Source organism: Lissotriton helveticus (genome assembly GCF_964261635.1).
Source record: "Lissotriton helveticus chromosome 1_1 unlocalized genomic scaffold, aLisHel1.1 SUPER_1_unloc_62, whole genome shotgun sequence".
NCBI lineage: Eukaryota > Metazoa > Chordata > Amphibia > Caudata > Salamandridae > Lissotriton > Lissotriton helveticus.
The window spans coordinates 741,954-765,776 of record NW_027611706.1 but is presented as its reverse complement, the minus strand read 5'-3'; the positions used below and the strand labels follow the sequence as shown (position 1 = coordinate 765,776).

The window sequence follows — 23,823 nt, the reverse complement described above, 5'->3', positions numbered from 1 at the left end:
GGGTGTATCTAGGTATGTGGTGGCTGTGCCTGGAGATGTGGTGGCTGTACCTGGGCATGTGGTGGCTGTACCTGGGCATGTGATGGCTGTACCTAGGCATGTGGTGGCTGTACTTGGGCATGTGGTGGCTGTACCATGGCATGTGGTGGCTGTACTTGGGCATGTGGTGGCTGTAACTGGGCATGTGGTGGCTGTACCTTGGCATGTGGTGGCTGTACCTGGGCATGTGGTGGCTGTACCTGGGCATGTGATGGCTGTACCTGGGCATGTGGTGGCTGTACTTGGGCATGTGGTAGCTGTACTTGGGCATGTAGTGGCTATACCTGGGCATGTAGTGGCTGTGCTTTAGCATGTGGTGGATGTACTTGGGCATGTGGTGGTTGTAGTTGGGCATGTGGTGGCTGTACCTGGGCATGTGGTGGCTGTACCTGGGCATGTGATGGCTGTACCTGGGCATGTGGTGGCTGTACCTGGGCATGTGGTGGCTGTACCTGGGCATGTGATGGCTGTACCTGGGCATGTGGTGGCTGTACTTGGGCATGTGGTGGCTGTGCTTTGGCATGAGGTGCCTGTATGTGGACATGTGGTGGCTGTACTTGGGCATGTGGTGGCTGTACCTGGGCATGTGGTGAATGTACCTCGGCATGGGGTGGCTGTGCCTGGGCATGTGGTGGCTATACCTCGGCATGGGGTGGCTATACCTCGGCATGGGGTGGCTGTGCCTGGGCATGTGGTGGCTATACCTCAGCATGTGGTGGCTGTGCCTGGTCATGTGGTGGATGTACCTCGGCATGGGGTGGCTGAGCCTGGGCATGTGGTGGCTGTACCTCGGCATGGGGTGGCTGAGCCTGGGCATGTGGTGGCTGTACCTTGGCATGTGGTGGCTGTACCTGGGCATGTGGTGGCTGTACCTTGGCATGTGGTGACTGTAGCCAGACATGTGGGGACTGAGCCTGGGCATGTGGTAGCTGTACTAGGGCATGTGGTGGGTGTACCTTGGCATGTGGTGGCTGTACCTAGGTATGTGGTGGCTTTACCTGGGCATGTGGTGGCTGTACCTTGGCATGTGGTGACTGTAGCCAGGCATGTGGTGGCTGTACCTGGGCATGTGGTGGCTGTACTTGGGCATGTGGTGGCTGTACTTGGGCATGTAGTGGCTATACCTGGGCATGTAGTGGCTGTGCTTTAGCATGTGGTGGATGTACTTGGGCATGTGGTGGTTGTAGTTGGGCATGTGGTGGCTGTATCTGGGCATGTGGTGGCTGTACTTGGGCATGTGGTGGCTGTATGTGGGCAGGTGGTGGCTGTACCTGGGCATGTGGTGGATTTACTTGGGCACGTGGTGGCTGTACCATGGCATGTGGTGGCTGTACCTGGGCATGTGGTGGCTGTACCTGGGCATGTGGTGGCTGTACATGGGCATGCGGTGGCTGTACATGGGCATGTGGTGGCTGTACATGGGCATGTGGTGGCTGTACCTGGGCATGTAGTGGCTGTGCTTTAGCATGTGGTGGATGTACTTGGGCATGTGGTGGTTGTAGTTGGGCATGTGGGCATGTGGTGGCTGTACCTGGGAATGTGGTGGCTGTACCTGGGCATGTAGTGGCTGTGCTTTAGCATGTGGTGGATGTACTTGGGAAAGTGGTGGCTGTAATTGGGCATGTGGTGGCTGTACCTTAGCATGTGGTGGCAGTACCTTAGCATGTGGTGGCTGTGCCTGGGCATGCGGTGGCTGTACCTCGGCATGGGGTGGCTGATCCTGGGCACGTGGTGGGTGTACCTTGGCATGTGGTGACTGTACCTGGGCATGTGGTGGCTGTACCTTAGCATGTGGTGGCTGTGCCTGGGCATGTGGAGGCTGTACCTGGGAATGTGGTGGCTGTACTTGGGCATGCAGTGGCTGTACTTGGGCATTTGGTGGCTGTACCCGGGCATGTGGTGGCTTTAGCTCGGCATGTGGTAGCTGTACATGGGCATGTGGTGGGTGTACTTGGGCATGTGGTGGCTGTACCTGGGCATGTGGTGGCTGTACATGGGCATGTGGTGGCTGTACCTCGGCATGTAGTGGCTGTGCTTTAGCATGTGGTGGCTGTAATTGGGCATGTGGTGTCTGTACTTGGGCATGTGGTGGCTGTACCTGGGCATGTGGTGTCTGTACTTGGGCATGTGGAGGCAGTACCTGGGCATGTGGTGGCTGTACCTGGGCATGTGGTGGCTATACTTGGGCATGTGGTGGCTGTAAGTGGGCATTTGGTGGCTAAACCTGTGCACGTGGCGGCTGTACCTGGGCATGTGGTGGCTGCAGCTTGGCAGTGGTGGATGTACTTGGGCATTTGCTGGCTGCACTTGGGCTTGAGGTGGCTGTACCAGTGCATGTGGTGGCAGTACCAGGGCATGTGGTGGCAGTACCTGGGCATGTGGTGGCTGTACCTCGGCATGTGGTGGCAGTACCTGGGCATGTGGTGGCTGCACCTCGGCATGTGGTGGCAGTACCAGGGCATGTGGTGGCAGTACCTGGCATGTGGTGGCTGTACTTGGGCATATGGTGGCTGTACCTGGGCATTTGTTGCTCTACCTGGGCATATGGTGGGTGTACTTGGGCATGTGGTGGGTGTACCTAGGTATGTGGTGGCTGTGCCTGGAGATGTGGTGGCTGTACCTGGGCATGTGGTGGCTGTACCTGGCCATGTGATGGCTGTACCTGGGCATGTGGTGGCTGTACTTGGGCATGTGGTGGCTGTACCATGGCATGTGGTGGCTGCACTTGGGCATGTGGTGGCTGTACCTGGGCATGTGGTGGCTGTACCTGGGCATGTGGTGGCTGTACCTGGGCATGTGGTGGCTGTACCTGGGCATGTGGTGGCTGTACCTGGGCATGTGGTGGCTGTACCTGGGCATGTGGTGGCTGTACTTGGGCATGTGGTGGCTGTGCTTAGGCATGAGGTGCCTGTATGTGGACATGTGGTGGCTGTACTTGGGCATGTGGTGGCTGTAAGTGGGCATTTGGTGGCTAAACCTGTGCACGTGGCGGCTGTACCTGGGCATGTGGTGGCTGCAGCTTGGCAGTGGTGGATGTACTTGGGCATTTGCTGGCTGCACTTGGGCTTGAGGTGGCTGTACCAGTGCATGTGGTGGCAGTACCAGGGCATGTGGTGGCAGTACCTGGGCATGTGGTGGCTGTACCTCGGCATGTGGTGGCAGTACCTGGGCATGTGGTGGCTGCACCTCGGCATGTGGTGGCAGTACCAGGGCATGTGGTGGCAGTACCTGGCATGTGGTGGCTGTACTTGGGCATATGGTGGCTGTACCTGGGCATTTGTTGCTCTACCTGGGCATATGGTGGGTGTACTTGGGCATGTGGTGGGTGTACCTAGGTATGTGGTGGCTGTGCCTGGAGATGTGGTGGCTGTACCTGGGCATGTGGTGGCTGTACCTGGCCATGTGATGGCTGTACCTGGGCATGTGGCGGCTGTACTTGGGCATGTGGTGGCTGTACCATGGCATGTGGTGGCTGCACTTGGGCATGTGGTGGCTGTACCTGGGCATGTGGTGGCTGTACCTGGGCATGTGGTGGCTGTACCTGGGCATGTGGTGGCTGTACCTGGGCATGTGGTGGCTGTACCTGGGCATGTGGTGGCTGTACTTGGGCATGTGGTGGCTGTGCTTAGGCATGAGGTGCCTGTATGTGGACATGTGGTGGCTGTACTTGGGCATGTGGTGGCTGTACCTGGGCATGTGGTGGATGTACCTCGGCATGGGGTGGCTGTGCCTGGGCATGTGGTGGCTATACCTCGGCATGGGGTGACTGTGCCTGGGCATGTGGTGGCTATACCTCAGCATGTGGTGGCTGTGCCTGGGCATGTGGTGGCTGTACCTCGGCATGGGGTGACTGAGCCTGGGCATGTGGTGGCTGTACCTCGGCATGGGGTGGCTGAGCCTGGGCATGTGGTGGCTGTACCTTGGCATGTGGTGGCTGTACCTGGGCATGTGGTGGCTGTACCTTGGCATGTGGTGACTGTAGCCAGACATGTGGGGGCTGAGCCTGGGCATGTGGTAGCTGTACTAGGGCATGTGGTGGGTGTACCTTGGCATGTGTTGGTTGTACCTAGGTATGTGGTGGCTGTACCTGGGCATGTGGTGGCTGTACCTTGGCATGTGGTGACTGTAGCCAGGCATGTGGTGGCTGTAGCCAGGCATGTGGTGGCTGTACTTGGGCATGTGGTGGCTGTACTTGGGCATGTAGTGGCTATACCTGGGCATGTAGTGGCTGTGCTTTAGCATGTGGTGGATGTACTTGGGCATGTGGTGGTTGTAGTTGGGCATGTGGTGGCTGTACCTGGGCATGTGGTGGCTGTACTTGGGCATGTGGTGGGTGTATGTGGGCATGTGGTGGCTGTACCTGGGCATGTGGTGGATTTACTTGGGCATGTGGTGGCTGTACCATGGCATGTGGTGGCTGTACCTGGGCATGTGGTGGCTGTACTTGGGCATGTGGTGGCTGTACTTGGGCATGTGTTGGCTGTACCTGGGCATGTAGTGGCTGTGCTTTAGCATGTGGTGGATGTACTTGGGCATGTGGTGGTTGTAGTTGGGCATGTGGGCATGTGGTGGCTGTACCTGGGAATGTGGTGGCTGTACCTGGGCATGTAGTGGCTGTGCTTTAGCATGTGGTGGATGTACTTGGGAAAGTGGTGGCTGTAATAGGGCATGTGGTGGCTGTACCTTAGCATGTGGTGGCTGTACCTTAGCATGTGGTGGCTGTGCCTGGGCATGCGGTGGCTGTACCTCGGCATGGGGTGGCTGAGCCTGGGCACGTGGTGGGTGTACCTTGGCATGTGGTGGCTGTACCTGGGCATGTGGTGGCTGTACCTTAGCATGTGGTGGCTGTGCCTGGGCATGTGGAGGATGTACCTGGGCATGTGGTGGCTGTACATGGGCATGCAGTGGCTGTACTTGGGCATTTGGTGGCTGTACCTGGGCATGTGGTGGCTGTAGCTCGGCATGTGGTAGCTGTACATGGGCATGTGGTGGCTGTACTTGGGCATGTGGTGGCTGTACCTGGGCATGTAGTGGCTGTGCTTTAGCATGTGGTGGCTGTAATTGGGCATGTGGTGTCTGTACTTGGGCATGTGGAGGCAGTACTTGGGCATGTGGTGGCTGTACCTGGGCATGTGGTGTCTGTACTTGGGCATGTGGAGGCAGTACCTGGGCATGTGGTGGCTGTACCTGGATATGTGGTGGCTATACTTGGGCATGTGGTGGCTGTAAGTGAGCATTTGGTGGCTAAACCTGTGCACGTGGCGGCTGTACCTGGGCATGTGGTGGCTGCAGCTTGGCAGTGGTGGATGTACTTGGGAATTTGCTGGCTGCACTTGGGCTTGAGGTGGCTGTACCAGTGCATGTGGTGGCAGTACCAGGGCATGTGGTGGCAGTATCTGGGCATGTGGTGGCTGTACCTCGGCATGTGGTGGCAGTACCTGGGCATGTGGTGGCTGCACCTCGGCATGTGGTGGCAGTACCAGGGCATGTGGTGGCAGTACCTGGCATGTGGTGGCTGTACCTGGGCATGTGGTGGCTGTACCTGGGCATTTGGTGCTCTACCTGGGCATATGATGGGTGTACTTGGGCATGTGGTGGGTGTACCTAGGTATGTGGTGGCTGTGCCTGGAGATGTGGTGGCTGTACCTGGGCATGTGGTGGCTGTACCTGGGCATGTGATGGCTGTACCTGGGCATGTGGTGGCTGTACTTGGGCATGTGGTGGCTGTACCATGGCATGTGGTGGCTGTACTTGGGCATGTGGTGGCTGTACCTGGGCATGTGGTGGCTGTACCATGGCATGTGGTGGCTGTACCTGGGCATGTGGTGGCTGTACCTGGGCATGTGATGGCTGTACCTGGGCATGTGGTGGCTGTACTTGGGCATGTGGTGGGTGTACCTGGGCATGTGGTGGCTGTACCTCGGCATGGGGTGGCTAACCCTGGGCATGGGGTGGGTGTACCTTGGCATGTGGTGGCTGTACCTGGGCATGTGGTGGCTGTACCTTGGCATGTGGTGACTGTAACCAGGCATGTGGTGGCTGAGCCTGGGCATGCGGTAACTGTACTTGGGCATGTGGTGGGTGTACCTTGGCATGAGGTGGCTGTACCTAGGTATGGTGTGGTTGTGCCTTGGCATGTGGAGGCTGGGCTTGGGCATGTGATGGCAGTACTTGGCATGTGGTTGATGTGCCAGGGCATATGGTGTCGTAATTTGGCAGCACCTGAGTTAGCATTTAGCTCAGCTACACAAGCTTTTTACGTTAACTTGACCAAAACGTGCGGGAGCCATTTTGTATTCATTGGCTTCCATTTTGTATGAACATGCCGCCGCGTGGTCAGCATGCCCTTTTGTCCTTCCTCTGTCCCTATGACCATAAACGTTGCCCAGCAACAGGCTATTTTTAGTACTGGTCAAGCCCACGCATGCGCATTTGTATACTGATTGGTCATTTCTCAGGAATGTTCTTTCCAAACTGACCAGTGATACCAAACTCCTCCCACATGTTGGCTGTGTTCCAAAAATGCCCTTATATGTACCTAAATTGTACGAAAGTGTACCGCCTATTATTTTTATTACTGTTAAAACTGTATAAAAGAGGTCGCGCACCGATGTTCGTGTGATACTTCTTGCATTGCCGAAGGGTGCTGTAGGAATGTACCACCACCCCATGGGGTCTTAATAAACTTGTCTTTTGTATTTCCAGTTTCCGTGCCAACTTCTGTTTTAAGGTATTCGTGGGTTTTAGCAGAGTATGTAGACCTGACTGAACACCAAATACCACAATTGGCGACCACGAAGGGACTCATCGGCGACTCGGATACCCGAAGGAGAGGTCGCGACGAAGGATTGGAAACTCGCCATGGACCCGTACGCTGCCGTTGAGTGACCCGAGTCTTGGCACCCACGGGGTTTCTTCCTTTCCTTCTGATCTGACCTTCCAGGTGGCGCCGGTCCCCGACTGAGATCCTGATCAAGTGGAGTGTCGCGTAGTGCCCGTTTGGCTGATTCGATTAAAGAACTTGGCAGTTGGAACCTGGATGTTTTGAGGATACTTGGTAAGCTTGTGATTGGTAAGGTAGTCTACTGACACTTACTGTGGCTTTTTGAATTTGTTTGAGTTAGCTAACATTTGGACCTATGAATTTGATTTATATGTGGAGTGCACCTCACATAGGCAGGCATGTAGGGATATTTCTCTGACTTTGTATTTGTTTGAACGGCACACCGTGTGTAAAGCATATTAAGTGCCATTTTGTGTAGTATCACGTTTTCGTGAAATTTTGACATGCCTGTTCTCAGCACACTTCGAGGAATGTACTGTCTTGGAAATGGTACCAGTTATCGATTAAATGAATCTCAGCCGGCTCTCCCAGAGGGGACGCCTAATCGTGATATGTACGTGAAATTTGGCCTTCCGCCTATAATGTATAGCACATTATGGCACAAATATACCAAAGCCGATCGTGAATTGCAATGGCCACTACATGGGCCATTCGATTTGCGAAAGGTTCAATATGTAGAGCAGTGTCTGTTTCAGCGCAGGTCTAGACAGGATATGTTTGATTGTGTGCGTATGTGGGAGAAAGCGGTGCGTGAGCGAATGAAGCGTGAGGAAGCCTTGGCGGATAAGGAGCAGCGAAAGGCTGCTTGTGACAAAGCTTTACAGTTACAGGAGAAAGAATTGAAGGAACAGAAAGAGAGGGAGACTCGAGAACGTAATTTACAGGTTAATGGTCAGTTCCCTATCCGACGTCCTCTTTATTCTGTCCTTACTAATGAATCAGATGATTTTTCATTATTAGATCGTTGCCCGCCTCCGTATGTTTCACCTACGGCCCCGGATGTGGAATTGGATGAGGATGATCAGAATACACAGCGTACTAGGTTAACTGCTGATCGAACTGCGGAATTGCGTTAGTTTGCGCGAAAACTTAATATAAGTTCTATAACTGTTTCAGAGATTAATGAGTATATGAGTAAATGGTCTGATAAGGAACGATTGTATTTTTTAGATCATTTTGGAGATGAAGTTGTTGAACGGTTTAGACGGCATTCCTCTGAATTAGAACCTAAGGATATATCAGTTGGTCGTGACAACTTTCGTAAAGGTCTCTTTGTTCTTGCAGATGCGGATCAGTTTTTCCAACGTTTGGTTCAGTTACGGGATGAAGCGTCACGGCTACGGGAGTCGAAAAAGACATCGGTGTCGCCTGCGTCTGGATCGACGGAACAATCCAAAGAATGCCCTATCTTTGGAGCAGATAAGAACGCTGCGATTAATGTTATGCCTATGCGAGAAGCTGCGCCCTTGTATGTTCCTCCTAAAGGCCAAGGTACAGATGATAATAAATCATCTGCGGATGCAAAGGGTTATTTTATATATAACTGGGTTTATACACCCTGGAATAGAGCAGATGTTATGGCGCTTAAGAATGCTTTGCCTGACCCCCGTAAAAATCCAGCAGCTTTCTATGAAGGTGTGGAAGGTGCCATTTCTTCATGTGTTATGACATTAGTTGATATTGATCTTTTTTATGGGATGATATTGCCTCCTGATATGTGGAGGGCGATTCGTAAGTTTGATGATCGAACGATTTTTGGTGCAGATTGGAAGGACATAGTTCAAGCTGATTTAGACAGGGAACCTGCGTGTAAACCATGCCAATTAATATTAAATCTCCCAGAAGCTATTTTGACTAAATTGAAAATGCTTGTTCCCCCTAAGAAAATTGATTGGACAATGTTAGCGTCGTGCAAACAGAAGCCAGATGAAACGGTCTCTGATTTCTTTTCACGCTTCGAGGAAGCGTTTCATGATTACAGTGGGCAATTATTAACAGAAGATACAGGCAGGCATTTGTTCGTTGATAAGTATGTGGCTAATCTCCTACCAGAGATTGCAAAAAGATTAAAGGCTAGTGAAAGTTCATGGACTACGGCAACCCCTGCTTCTTTATTGACTATGGCTCAGTACTATGAACGACAGGAATTGGAGGCTAAGGAAAGTAGTGATAAGAAAGGGAAGGATTTGAAGACGAAGGTGATGTTGGCTCAGGTTTATTCTACACAGCCTAGAGGAAACGATAGAGGTAGACGAGGATCGTATAGTGCGTTTTCTCCCCGTTCTGATATTTCTGAGGATCAGTGTGCATACTGTAAACAGTTTGGACATTGGGCTTCTGATTGTCCGGTGCCTCGAGAACAGCGTAATCAGCGTGGTCGAGGGAGTGGGAGGTCTAGGAATAGTTATTCAGGATTGAGAGGTGGAGGAGCGAGTGATCGTCAAAGGTTTGAAGCAAGGGGTCGTGGACAGACAGACAATAATACTTTTGACCGACGGAATCAGTATCAGATAGCTGAGGGTGAATCGTCGGAATCACAGGACAATAATTATGCATAGGATTGCGTAGGATGGGGTGTGCAATCGGTTGAAGTACCAGTAGATCAAAGGTGTCCATATATATCAGCACATGTCTTGGGTTCTACTGATCAGTTTCTGGTTGATACAGGAGCTACTCGTAGTGCTTTGTCCAAACACTTGATTCCAAGGGCTCCCCTGTCTGGCGAAACGATTACAGCAATAGGGTTCGATGGAACACCTTCTCTTAGCCCATTATCTCAACCCGTTACACTTTCCATTGATAAATTTGCTGCCCCATGTCCGTTTTTGTTGTCCCCAAACACACCAGATAATATTGTGGGACTTGATATGTTAAAACATTTTCGAGCAACGATACGCTGTGCCCCTGAAGGGGTGCGGGTTATTCTTAATGAAAATTATCCAGACGTTGACAGAATTTGCCTCCTTCAAGAGGCCGATGTGTTGGCTTCTCTCCCAAAAACGTTGTGGGCCACCTCCGATACTGATGTGGGACAGATGACTATTCCTCCAGTACGTATTACTGTAAAGGAGGGAGTATCTTTGCCTCGTATCCCACAGTATAAAATCTCTAGAGAAGGTGAAATTGCATTGACACACATTGTGAATGACTTGATTCTGGCAGGGGTGGTGGAGGAAGTTCCCTATAATGTTTGTAACAGCCCGATTCTTCCGATTCTCAAGAAAGACACAGACACCAAGATCTATCGTTTTATTATTGATTTGAGGGAAATCAACAAGATAGTAGTGCCTCAGTATCCGGTGGTGTCTGATATTACCACGTTACTTACTTTGGTTCCGCCCACAGCAACCACCTTTACGGTCATTGACCTTAAAAATGCTTTTTTCTCGATTCCCATACATCCTGACAGCCGATATCTTTTTGGCTTTACATTGAATAATAAATCGTATAGATTTTGTAGGGTTCCTCAAGGCTACACAGAAAGTCCTAGCATTTATAGTCAGGCTTTAAAAAGACAGCTTGATTCTTTCGACCTACAGTCTGGGGTGGCTCTTATTCAATATGTGGATGACATTTTGCTTGCAGCAGACACACAGGAACAATGTGAGGCGAGCACTGTTTCTTTGCTTTCTTTTCTTGCTAAGCATAATCATAAGGTTTCAAAGAAGAAGTTACAATACTGTAGACCACAGGTGACCTACCTCGGTCACCTTTAGTCTAAGGAGGGGCGTGCATTGACATCAGATCGAATCCAAGCAGTTTTAGATACACCAGTCCCCCGCACTCAGAAAGATGTTCGTGCCTTCATAGGTTTGACGTCCTTTTGTAGGCAATGGATATTAGGATTCTCACACATTGTTAAACCTTTGTTAGCGTTGCTGTCCAAAACTACACCAATTCCCATTGAATGGACAGATGAATGTCAGAACGCTTTTGAACAATTGAGACAAGCTCTTTGTTCTGCACCAGTGCTAGGTACACCTGATTATACAAAGATCTTTACATTATATGTTCATGAGAAAGATGGGTGCGCATTGTCAGTTTTAGTGCAGATACACGGAGACAAGCAGAGACCTTGTGCGTATTTTTCAGCGGTACTTGACCCTGTGGCTCGAGGACTGCCTGGATGTTTTCGAGCAGTTGCAGCAACAGCAGTGGCTATACGACAAAGTGAGGGAATAGTTTTGTCACACAAACTGTTGGTGTTAGTTCCCCATGCGGTAGATGCTTTACTGAATCAAACGAAAACACAGCATCTAACCAGTGCCCGTCTAACAGGATATGAGCTAACACTGTTGGTGCCACACATCACACTGAAGCGATGTGCTACTTTGAACCCTTCTACTTTATTGCCATATCCTGTTGCTGATTCTCAGAAGGAAGAACAACATGATTGTGTTTTTCTGACTGAGGAACAGACAAAGGGTCGTATCGATTTACAGGATACGCCATTTCCAGATGTAGATGGGGAGCTGTGGGTTGATGGGTCGTGTTTAAAGTTGCCAGATGGTACGACTTCTGCAGCCTATGCGATCACGACACTCAAGACAGTGGTAGAAGCAGCACGAATACCGCAGAAATCGGCCCAAGCAGCTGAATTGATAGCCTTAACGAAAGCATGTGAGTTAAGTGCTGGACTATGTGTGAACATCTACACTGATAGTCGTTACGCTTTTGGAGTAGTGCACGATTTTGGCCTACTCTGGAAGGAACGAGGGTTCTTGACTTCACATGGAGTGCATATTATGCATGGAGAATTAGTACGTGATCTCCTGAATGCACTATTATGTCCAAAGAAAGTAGCGATAATCAAATGCAGTGCGCATAAGAAAGTAACAGACAAAATCGGACAAGGAAATGCTTTTGCAGATCGCATAGCGAGAGAGACTGCCATGTTACAAAATGTCTCTCCCATGTATGTAGTGAAATCGCAGGCTGAGCGATGGCACGATGCTAGAGAAGAAATACTAGACATACAGAAATCAGCATCTGAAGCAGAACTTGCAATTTGGGCAACAGAGGGAGTATTGGATGATGAGGGTTGTTGGCGTAGCAAAGATATAGAGCGATGGAAATTGCCCACCGCTTACTTGCAAGCAATGGTCCAAATGACACATGGGCTGGCACATGTTGGAGCTCTTGCGATTACTAAATTGCTTACGCGAGTTTGGGAGCATCCTGAGATTGCTAGTACTGCCAAGAGAGTAGTACAGACCTGTCTGATTTGCCTACAGTACAATCCTGGTAAAGGGACTTATACTCCTAAAGGAGGGTTTGTTCCACCTACTGCACCATTCGAAGTACTGCAAATGGATTACATCCAGCTGGAGCGCTGTAATAACCTGAAGTATGTCTTAGTGGTGGTGTGTGCCTTCAGCAAATGGATTGAGGCCTACCCCACGAACGATAATACAGCATTGACAACAGCTAAGGTGTTACTCATGGAGTACTTCCCGCGCTATGGTGTTTGTAAGTTTTTATGGAATGATAATGGTCCTCACTTCGTTGGGAAAGTAGTGGAGTACGTCCTGAAAGTATTGGGAATAAAACAAAGGTTTCATGCTGTATTCCACCCGCAGTCAGCAGGTCTGGTAGAAAGGTATAACGCGACTCTGAAGCTGAAGCTAGCAAAGATCGTGGCATCCACGTCTTTTAAATGGCCAGACGCTTTGCCTTTAGCATTGCTGTCTATTAGATAAGTGCCACATTCTTGATCTGGCCTCACACCCTATGAAGTGGTGTTTGGAAGGCCCATGAATATTTTGGGAGTTCCTAAGCCTCGCTTGATACATGATGTGCCTTGTATAATGATGAATGATTATTTGGCACGATTAACAAATGATTTACTTTCTATTCATCAACAGGTTCGAGAAGCGCTCCCCGACAACTCCATTGGAGAGGCTCATGATCTTCGTCCTGGCGATTATGTCATGATACGTGCGTTCGAGAGATCCAGCAGTTTGGAGCCGAGATGGCGTGGCCCTGAACAGATACTGCTGACAACTCGAACGGCCGTGAGGGTCACGAATAAGAAGCGGTGGATCCATTCTACCCACTGCCGTCGTGTTTCCCCGGACCTGGTGAATCCTGCAGTGATATCCGACTATCGAGACATCTTTGATGCAGAGAAGAGCCCAGTTGCTACGTCTAATGAATCGGAGGGAGCCTTCCCGGACCACACTGTTTCTGATGGAGTGAAATATAATCTACGTTCGAGGAAATAATTTTTTTGTTCAGGACTGGTTTGTCACCGTTCTGAGGTTTGTGAAAACGGAAGCCGGGAATATCAGGGGGGGGGGATCAGTTCTGCCCAGTGTAGCGACATCCGTCTTGAATCTCGGAGAAGACACCAGCGGCAACCTCAGTTCTCAGCACTAATTTTATTTTTTGTAGTTTTGCTTTTGAAGAACTTTTTGTTTTGTGAACTATGGCACCTATTACAATGAGAAACAAGAAAATTCTTGGTGCTGTGCTTTTTGTTACGACTATAGTGGTAATAGCAGTAATAGCTTGGACTATTGAACGATTGCTTCCTGCACGAGACTATTTACTGCCTACCACTCCAAGCCCATCTGAACATTTCCATTTTACTTTGCCTTATCATGAAGAGAGACATAGACAGACTTATTTGAATAACAGTTTCATTCAGATTCTGCATCACACCCACAACATGACCAATACTACGAACTGTTGGGTATGTGGAATGTTGCCTGGGCATCAGAAGAGGGGAGGAACTCCACTTATTACTCTCCCGTTTTCTCATAATGGTTGTTGTAATGCTTGGTACACTCTTCTTTTTACCCTAAGATGGCCAACAAAGGGTGGACTACTCTTCTGATTGAACAGAATCTGTTTTAATGATGAAGATGGTCATCCACAAGCTGAAGGAACTAAATTCGAGTGGGAAGAATACCGTCCGGACAATGTATCTACACCTCACATGTTCACTAATCAAAAACTTGTAAATATGTCCAGTTCACATGTGATTACTGTTATTGATACAAAAGCCGATCTATGTATCCGTAATAAAGGAACTGTCCCTGTAGGTAGAAGTGTATGTAATACAACCCTCACTTTCGATACACCAAATGGTATTACCTTTGTAGCTTCACGTAACACGTATTTTATCTGTGGAAATAAGGGATACCACCGTCTTCCCCTTGGGTGGTTAGGAACTTGTTATATATCTTTTGTGCTACCACCTGTGTTTATTGCTCCACCTATGTATCATAATGACTTTGTATTGTATCATGATTTTATACTGAATAGAGTCAAGAGAACATTAGACATTGAAACTATAGATCAAACTGATACCTCTTTACAGCAATATGTAGATTTTAATTTAGGTTTGTTCTCCTTTGTCGGTGCTGCATTAAACAGTAGGATAATAAGACGGTTAACATGTGTTGTGGAAGCTGTTGCTAATGAAACTGCCTCTGCTTTGGGTAACATAACTGAAGAACTTCAGATCACTAGAATTGTAACGCTCCGGAACCGAATGGTTCTGGACGTAGTGCTAGCTGACCGTGGAGGTGCATGCCGGATCATCGGTAGTAGTTGTTGTGTGTACGTGCCAGATAACTCACCTTCTATGTACGATGCTATTTCCAAATTGCATAAAATAGCTGCTGAAATTCACCCTGAGAACGGAACATGGACATTCTCTAGTTGGTTCTGGACTCTACTTAGTACCTGGGGTTGGAAATTATTAACTATCCTATGTATAATTATTGGAATACTCTTTTTCCTCTGTTTCCTCTGTCTGGGTGACAACTGGTGGCCTAAGGAGCTGGGATCGCCCCCTAAATCGATCTCTGAACTAAAAAATCTTGGCGTCTGGTTGGACTCTAAACTGACCTTCGCGTGTCACACTAAGAAGGTGGCATCTACGTGCTTCGGCATTTTGCGAGGTTTAAGGCCCATCCTTAAATTTTTCGATGCCCCAACCCGCCAGATGGTGATCCAAGCGAGCGTATTATCCAGACTAGATTACGCTAGCTCATTACTTTTGGGTGCTAACCAGGCGGAAGTCCAGCGATTCCAACGAGTACAGAATGCGGCAGCGCGTGCCTTGGTTGGCCTGCCGCGTTTCTGTTCTGCCCGTACTACAATTTGCAAACTGCACTGGTTACCTGTAATCAGACGTATAGAGTTTAAGAGTCTCTGTTTCGCGTACAAAATTTTGAAAACTGACACTCCTGCCATTCTTCAACATCTTCTGATTTTGTACACTCCTTTGCGAAACCTTCGCTCTGCTGGTCAAAATTTGGCACTTGTCCCACGGTTCCAAAAATGCAGATTAGGGGGCCGCTCGTTTATGGTGATGGCCGCCAAATTGTGGAATACCCTCCCTGTCCACATTCGCTCTTTGGAAACTCTCCTTGCCTTTAGGACAGCTGTTAAGACGTATCTTTTCCCTTTGCCGTATTAGTTGTGTCTCTGTTGGTCTGTTGGCTATGTTACTTTTTCAGGTATAGCGCCGGGACGCCCCTTAGCTGGGGCAGCTGTGCGCTTAAGAAATTTCAGTTAACATAACATAACATAACTTATGTATTCAATGCGGCCCTACTTTGTGTTCTGTATGTATTACAGCCTGTATTCCTTCCAAACGAGCTATTGCCAAAAATAATCAAATAATTAATGCTGAAATGATGAACATTATGGCAATCAATGTTAATGACGAGTACCCTGATTAATTTCATTATGAGGTAGCTTCAGCTAAATGCTAAAAGGGCCGACTGTCGTAATTTGGCAGCACCTGAGTTAGCATTTAGCTCAGCTACACGAGCTTTTTACGTTAACTTGACCAAAACGTGCGGGAGCCATTTTGTATTCATTGGCTTCCATTTTGTATGAACATGCCGCCGCGTGGTCAGCATGCCCTTTTGTCCTTCCTCTGTCCCTATGACCATAAACCTTGCCCAGGAACAGGCTATTTTTAGTACTGGTCAAGCCCACGCATGCGCATTTGTATACTGATTGGTCATTTCTCAGGAATGTTCTTTCCAAACTGACCAGTGATACCAAACTCCTCCCACATGTTGGTTGTGTTCCAAAAATGCCCTTAGATGTACCTAAATTGTACGAAAGAATACCGCCTATTCTTTTTATTACTGTTAAAACTGTATAAAAGAGGTCGCGCACCGATGTTCGGTGTGATACTTCTTGCATTGCCGAAGGGTGCTGTAGGAATGTACCACCACCCCATGGAGTCTTAATAAACTTGTCTTTTGTATTTCCAGTTTCCGTGCCAACTTCTGTTTTAAGGTATTCGTGGGTTTTAGCAGAGTATGTAGACCTGACTGAACACCAAATACCACAATGGTGCCTGTACCAGGGCATGTGGTGGCTGTACCAGGGCAAGTGGTGGCTGTACTTGGGCATGGGGTGGCTGTACTTGGGCATATGGCGGCTGTACTTGGGCATGTGGTGGCTGTACTTGGGCATATGGTGGCTGTACCAGGGCATGTGGTGGCTGTACCAGGGCATGTGGTGGCTGTACTTGGGCATATGGTGGCTGTACTTGGGCATGTGGTGCCTGTACATGGACATGTGGTGGGTGTCCCTGGGCATGTGGTGGGTGTGCCTGGGCATGTGGTGGCTGTACCTGGGCATGTAGAGGCTGTGCCTGGGGATGTGGTGGCTGTACCTGGGCATGTGGTGGCTGTACCTGGGCATGTGGTGGTTGTGCCTGGGCATTTAAAGGTGTTATTTGGCACATGAGGTGGCTGCTGGCTGATTTGAGGTGACTTTTGGGTCTTTGAGGCTGAGCCTGGGCAGTAAGGGCATGTGAGGCTGTCCTTAGATTTGTACAGCTGAATCTGGGCATGTGACATTTGTACCAGGGCAAACACAGCTGAAGCTGGGCACACGCGGCTGTGCTGCGCATAGCATTTCTGCACCCTGCGTACCTGGCATAACATGACTACAGCTCTGGTGTGTTATGAAAGCTCCCTTTTTAATAGGAGGGTGGCAACTAAAATGGGTGATTATCATCTTTCGTTTTTGTTATGAATCTTACACTTATTCTAGTTATCTATCACTTCACTGATGTCACTTTCTTAGATATTATTAGGATCAAAGGTCACATGAACTCTTCCTGTGATACCATATGAGGCAAAAGGCTCCTCACATCTTTGTTGGATAAAAAAACAGAAAGGCTGTCAATGTCATGCACGAGTCTGCTCAACTTTTACAAATGAGCAGAGGTGATGTCTCCTAATGGCACACCTGGAGCAGGTAAAATAAGGTAGCAGGTTCATGGCGATATCTAGTGGTGAGCCCTAATAACTGAAAAAGGGCTCGATTGTTTTCAGTGTATGCTGAGTGTTCCTGAAAGCAAGTACCTAGTTTGTCTGTGGCACTGGGAATCCTTGCACTGTTCTTGGCTGGGGGTCCAGAGCTGGCCTCCACAATGCTTGGGATGAAAGGCGGAGCCTGGCTCAGCGAGGGCACTGAGAATCCTTGCACTGTTCTTGGCTGAGGTCCAGAGCTGGCCTCCACTATGCTTGGGATGAAAGGCGGAGCCTGCTCAGCGAAGGCACTGGGAATCCTTGCACTGTTCTTGGCTGGGGGTCCAGAGCTGGCCTTCACAATGCTTGGGATGAAAGGCGGAGCCTGGCTCAGCGAGGGCACTGAGAATCCTTGCACTGTTCTTGGCTGGGGGTCCAGAGCTGGCCTCCACAATGCTTGGGATGAAAGGAGGAGCCTGGCTCAGCGAGGCACTGAGAATCCTTCCACTGTTTTTGGCTGAGGTCCAGAGCTGGCCTCCACAATGCTTGGGATGAAAGGAGGAGCCTGGCTCAGCGAGGCACTGAGAATCCTTGCACTGTTCTTGGCTGAGGTCCAGAGCTGGCCTCCACTATGCTTGGGATGAAAGGCAGAGCCCGGCTCAGCGAGGGCACTGAGAATCCTTGAAATGTTCTTGGCTGAGGTCCAGAGCTGGCCTCCACAATGCGTAGAATAAAAGGCAGAGCCAGGCTCAGCGAGGGACTCGTGTGGAATGAGGGAGATTGAACCAGAGTTTACAGAGAAGGAGAGGTGTGTGGATATGTAAATGTAAATTGATACTTGTATAGCGCACTACTCACCCGCACGGGTCTCAAGGCGCTGTGGAACCCATCCTGGCTTTCCCTGTGAGATGTCCACTCCTGGGCACCTCCAAGGTGGAGGCCAGGCATCCTTAGCGCTGTGGGGGTCGTTGTGGAGATTAAGCAAGCTATTGCCCAGAGTTGCAGAGTGGGACTCCATGATTGGAATAGGCACCGAGGCGAGAATTATCAGGTCCGTGGAATTTTTTGAGCCCAAGACCCGCCGAGGCGGGGAATTGAACCCTGGTCCCGGGCTAGACCTCTGCATCAGGGTCTGCCGCTCTAACCATTGAGCCACACTTCTCCATATCACACAGAGTACATCATTGGTATATTCTACAACACCACAGCCTACTCACTCCAGCTTCTGTACTTTACAGCCCGGGTCTGTCAGCCCCTCACACAGCTGCTTCACTCCAGAGTCCTTGAAGTCGTTGTCGCTCAGGTCCAGCTCTGTGAGAGACTCACTGGTGCTTAGAAGAGAGGCGAGGTCACCACAGCAAGAGCCAGTCAGGGAGCATTCACCCATCCTAGAAAACAGAGAGCGCCTTGAAGAGGTTAGTGCCAGGAGAGTGCACGCTTGCGCACACACTCTCGCTCTCTCTCTCACACACAACACACACACTCTCGCTCTCCCTCTGTCTCCCTCTCTCTCACACACAACACACACACTCTCGCTCTCCCTCTGTCTCCCTCTCTCTCACACACAACACACACACTCTCGCTCTCCCTCTGTCTCCCTCTCTCTCACACACAACACACACACTCTCGCTTTCCCTCTGTCTCCCTCTCTCTCACACACAACACACACACTCTCGCTCTCCCTCTGTCTCTCTCTCTCTCACACACACACATACACACACACACACAGAGACATACACTCTCCCTCTCTCTCACATACCAACACTCCCTCACAATCACACAAAGACACACACATTCTCCCTCTCTCTCACACACACACACCACACTCTCTCCATCTCAATCACACACTCATACAACACACTATTCCTCCCTTTCTCTCTCTCACACTCACCACACTCTCCCTCTCTCTATCTCTTTCACACACACTCGCACACAACACATTAACACTCTCTCCCTCTCTCTCACACCTCCAGACACACCCTCCCACACACACCTCCATCCTCCCCCAGAGAGATGACCAAAGAGTGTTATATTTGTTAATGAAAAGTGGAAAACCAATGTTTACAAGTAGAAATGCACAGTACTGGCATGTTCATTACATGAACAAGGAGAGAATGAGGTTTTACTTCCAACAAATGTAATCTTTCTTCTGCAGTTTATTTGGGAGATTATCTCTTCACCTCTTCCGTGCTCATGACGGCCCCCGGCCGTCATGAGTCACATTGGGCATGTGCGCACAACGGCAGGGGTTGTCCAAGCCACGCCCGAGATTGTAATGTCCCAGCACAGGGGCGGAATTTGCGCCGCAGTGAAGAGGTTAACTTTGCTCTTCCTCATTGAGGGGCTTATTCAGCCAACACAGCCTTGAGAAACCCCTTGCTGACTACCCATCTGCCAGTCTGCCAGTCTTACAAGGAAACCAATGCCACCTTTCAACAAAATGATCCTGGCTGGCACAGCGGTGACCTGTAAGTATGGCAGACGGTCTTCGTGGGAGGGCTTAGGCCCGTGTCGTCTATGCAGACGTCTGTTGATAAACGTAGCAATGATTTTAGTTAAGAATGTAATTATTTTCCTTTTTCCTTATTAATTTATGTTTGTTTATCAATGTACTCATGTTTGTTAATTTTTGTTTAGTTTGTTGCCCAATCACTGCTGGGTTAGGGAGTGCCTAATAAGTGTGTAAATGAAATAAATGTTTTTTGACCACTTGCTTTCAGTGGGAGACTGTTAGCAGAGATAGGTGAGGCAGGACACCAGTGATGAAGAGGGTGTGGCGAACATCACAATGAGAGGACCATTAACTTGGGAGAACATGAAGGCCACTTACCCCAGCTTCTGAACTCGGCAGCCTGGGTGCGTCAGCGACTCGCACAGCAGCCTCACCGCCGTGTCACCAAGTACGTTATCGCTGAGCTCCAGCTCTGTGAGTGAGTGAGCAGAGCTGAGCAGGCAAGACAATTCTTCTATGCAGGAACCAGTAAAGACACACTGGTTTATGCTGCAGGAGACAAATACACACAGACATTATGCCTGCAGAAGGCCCTTTCAAGCACCACCACACCATCTGCTACAAGACACACTAACAACAGGCTATAAAATGTGGCTAAGATTTCAATTCACTTGAAAATAAATATGTTTTAATTAGAATGATCACTACAGAAAGTCATAAGGGAGGGAGTTAAGGTATTATTCTTACCGCCCACTCTGATGATTTTTACATAATGACCTTAACTTGTTGACCCTCTCGTGAGTCTAAACTCCCATATACCTTAAAAAAATATTTCATTTTAAAAGGTGTAAATTTCCCTTCCTAAAACAACTAAATGATAGCTGGATGAACCGACAGACAGACAGACAGACAGACAGACAGACAGACAGACAGACAGATAGATAGATAGATAGATGGATAGATAGATAGATGCCAGAACGTAATACAGAATTTGTTACCATTATAGAGAGTAAGAAGGCAACTTGTCTCATGAGAGGCAAAGCCCTGACTGGGTCATTTTGCTCCTCCCCTACTGCCTCTCAATAAATGATCATAAACAGCAGATCCCCAATGAGTTTCTACCTATATTGGTTATTCAATGCTCTTTTCCTGTTCATTGTTTACACAAAACGTATTTAAATAAAATCACTTCTCAATTTCATTTATGCATCAAGATAAAATCACACTCCAGATTATTAACAATGTACTTCTCTTGTGCAAAGATAATGTTATTTGCAATCAGTGAGGAAGTGAACAGGAATATTTTTCAAATTCCCCAAGCAAATGCACAATGAAGACTTTCATACCAATACATCTATTCAAAAAACAAACCACCAAAACAAACAATCACCCAGAAACATAGGAGGCAGTCGAAGGTGAGTGAGTTGTGACTCTTCCAGATGCTTAGGACTCAAGTGTAAGTCAGGCTGGCCTCATGACAGGATGTGCGAGAGGTGCATGCAGAGTTAGGGCTGGGGCTCTAGCTATGGACAGAGAGGGGGCTTAGTCTCAGGTTTAGACAGGGTACAAGTGTGGGCTTTAAACGCAGGTCATGTAGGTCTGGGGCTCTAGCTATGGACAGAGGGGGCTTAGTCTCAGGTTTAGACAGGGTACAAGTGTGGGCTTTAAACGCAGGTCATGTAGGTCAGGGGCACTCGCTAAGGACAAACGGGGGCTTAGTCTCAGGTTTAGACAGGGTACAAGTGTGGGCTTTAAACGCAGGTCATGTAGGCCAGGGGCTCTAGCTATGGACAGAGAGGGGGCTTAGTCTCAGGTTCAGACAGGGTACAAGTGTGGGCTTTAAACGCAGGTCATGTAGGTCTGGGGCTCTAGCTATGGACAGAGGGGGCTTAGTCTCAGGTTTTGACAGGGTACAAGTGTGCGCTTTAAACGCAGGTCATGTAGGTCTGGGGCTCTAGCTAAGGACAGAGGGGGCTTAGTCTCAGGTTTAGACAGGGTACAAGTGTGCGCTTTAAACGCAGGTCATGTAGGTCTGGGGCTCTAGCTAAGTACAGAGGGGGCTTAGTCTCAGGTTCAGACAGGGTACAAGTGTGGGCTTTAAAAGCAGGTCATGTAGGTCTGGGGCTCTAGCTAAGGACAGAGGGGGCTTAGTCTCAGGTTCAGACAGGGTACAAGTGTGGGCTTTAAATGCAGGCCATGTAGGTCTGGGGCTCTAGCTAAGGACAGAGAGGGGGCTAGTCTCAGGTTTAGACAGGGTACAAGTGTGCGCTTTAAACGCAGGTCATGTAGGTCTGGGGCTCTCGCTAAGGACAGAGAGGGGGCTAGTCTCAGGTTTAGACAGGGTACAAGTGTGGGCTTTAAACGCAGGTCATGTAGCTCTGGGGCTCTAGCTAAGGACAGAGGGGGCTTAGTCTCCGGTTTAGACAGGGTACAAGTGTGGGCTTTAGACGCAGGTCATGTAGGCCAGGGGCTCTAGCTATGGACAGAGAGGGGGCTTAGTCTCAGGTTCAGACAGGGTACAAGTGTGGGCTTTAAACGCAGGTCATGTAGGTCTGGGGCTCTAGCTATGGACAGAGAGGGGCTTAATATGAGGTTTAGACAGGGTACAAGTGTGGGCTTCAAACGCAGGTCGTGTAGGTCTGGGGCTCTAGCTAAGGAAAGGACAGAGAGGGGGCTAGTCTCCAGTTTAGACAGGGTACAAGTGTGGGCTTTAAACGCAGGTCATGTAGGTCTGGGGCTCTAGCTATGGACAGAGGGGGCTTAGTCTCAGGTTTTGACAGGGTACAAGTGTGGGCTTTAAATGCAGGTCATGTAGGTCTGGGGCTCTAGCTAAGGACGGAGGGGGGCTTAGTCTCAGGTTGAGACAGGGTACAAGTGTGGGCTTTAAACGCAGGTCATGTAGGTCAGGGTCTCTTGCTAAGGACAAAGGGGGGCTTAGTCTCAGGTTTAGACAGGGTACAAGTGTGGACTTTAAACGCAGGTCATGTAGGTCTGGGGCTCTAGCTATGGACAGAGAGGGGGGCTTAGTCTCAGGTTTAGACAGGGTACAAGTGTTGGCTTTAAACGCAGGTCATGTCGGTCTGGGCCTCTCGCTATGGACAGAGAGGGGGCTTAGTCTCAGGTTCAGACAGGGTACAAGTGTGCGCTTTAAACGCAGGTCATGTAGGTCTGGGGCTCTAGCTAAGGACAGAGGGGCTTAGTCTCAAGTTTGGACAGGGTACAAGTGTGGGCTTTAAAAGCAGGTCTCATAGAGCAGAGGCGTACTTGCACTGGGGTTAGGATCGTTTGGTACCACAGACATGGAGGAGAAGCTACAGAGAACCCTGTCAAGCCCAGGATGAAGGCAGGCAGACAAACGAACCTGGGATTAGAAATAGGGGCATCAGACAAGAGTGTTCTTGTCTCCCTGAACATACTGCACCAGAAGTTCGACCCACGTTCATGCGGGTGCAAGAGAAATAGGCTGAGGCAGGATATCACTGGGTGGGTCTGAAGTGGACACACTGGTCGTCGCTAATACCTGAGTCTGTCTGTTGTTACCATCAGAACTTTTTACCTGCAGTTACTACTAGGACTGAGCAAAATTATAATTAGCAGTCATTTTCCACGCGTACATGGGTGGTGCAAAATATGCCATGTCAACATCACTGATAACATGTTGTATTCAAAATAAATAAACAAAACATGTAATTTACTTGACTTGGCTCAATGTTCAGCATTCCGAGTGTAGGAAGGTAGATCCCTGACTATGGTTGCCCCCAACTTTTTGCCTGGTGTTTTGCTGGTTTTCTGACTTAGTTGACCTGAGGCCCTGCTGTTCAGGACCTCAGGCCCACTGCTCTCTCTGTAAAATGGATTCCATGTACCTTAGGTACATATCTAAATTGGATACTGAGCCACCTTATCAGTCCCTGTACAGTGGACCTTAGGTACCCAGGGCATAGGTGTACCCAGGGCCTACTAGGGGCTGCAGCATGTATTATGCCACCCCTGGCTGGCCATCCAAATCTGACACAACTGGCTGCTTGACAGCTGGGGCAAGGTGGTGTAATCACCCTTTGCTTTAGATATAGTATACCTATATCTAACCCTAAAATGGACACACAGATCTCCTATCAGTCACTCCTATGGCAGGCCTTAACAATCCTGAAGGCAGAGTGCTTGGAATCGTGTGAGATGGTGCTCTGGCATGAGCTGAGCCTGTCTGCGGCTTTCGGGATCTATCCCTTAGCCGTTTCCATGATATCGCATACCAT

At 49.3% G+C, this 23,823-nt stretch overlaps 1 protein-coding gene across 1 annotated transcript in view; it reads right to left on the bottom strand.

Moving 5' to 3' along the window:
* The window catches only part of LOC144806324 (NACHT, LRR and PYD domains-containing protein 3-like), a 131,245-nt gene that overhangs the window by 29,717 nt on the left and 77,705 nt on the right, over window positions 1–23,823 (bottom strand). Inside the window, exons 3-4 of the mRNA XM_078672712.1 lie at window positions 19,946–20,116; window positions 18,333–18,503 (exon numbers count right to left, since the gene is read on the bottom strand). Of these exons, the coding sequence (XP_078528838.1) occupies window positions 18,333–18,503; window positions 19,946–20,116 (342 nt within the window). The remainder of the gene's footprint in view (window positions 1–18,332; window positions 18,504–19,945; window positions 20,117–23,823) is intronic.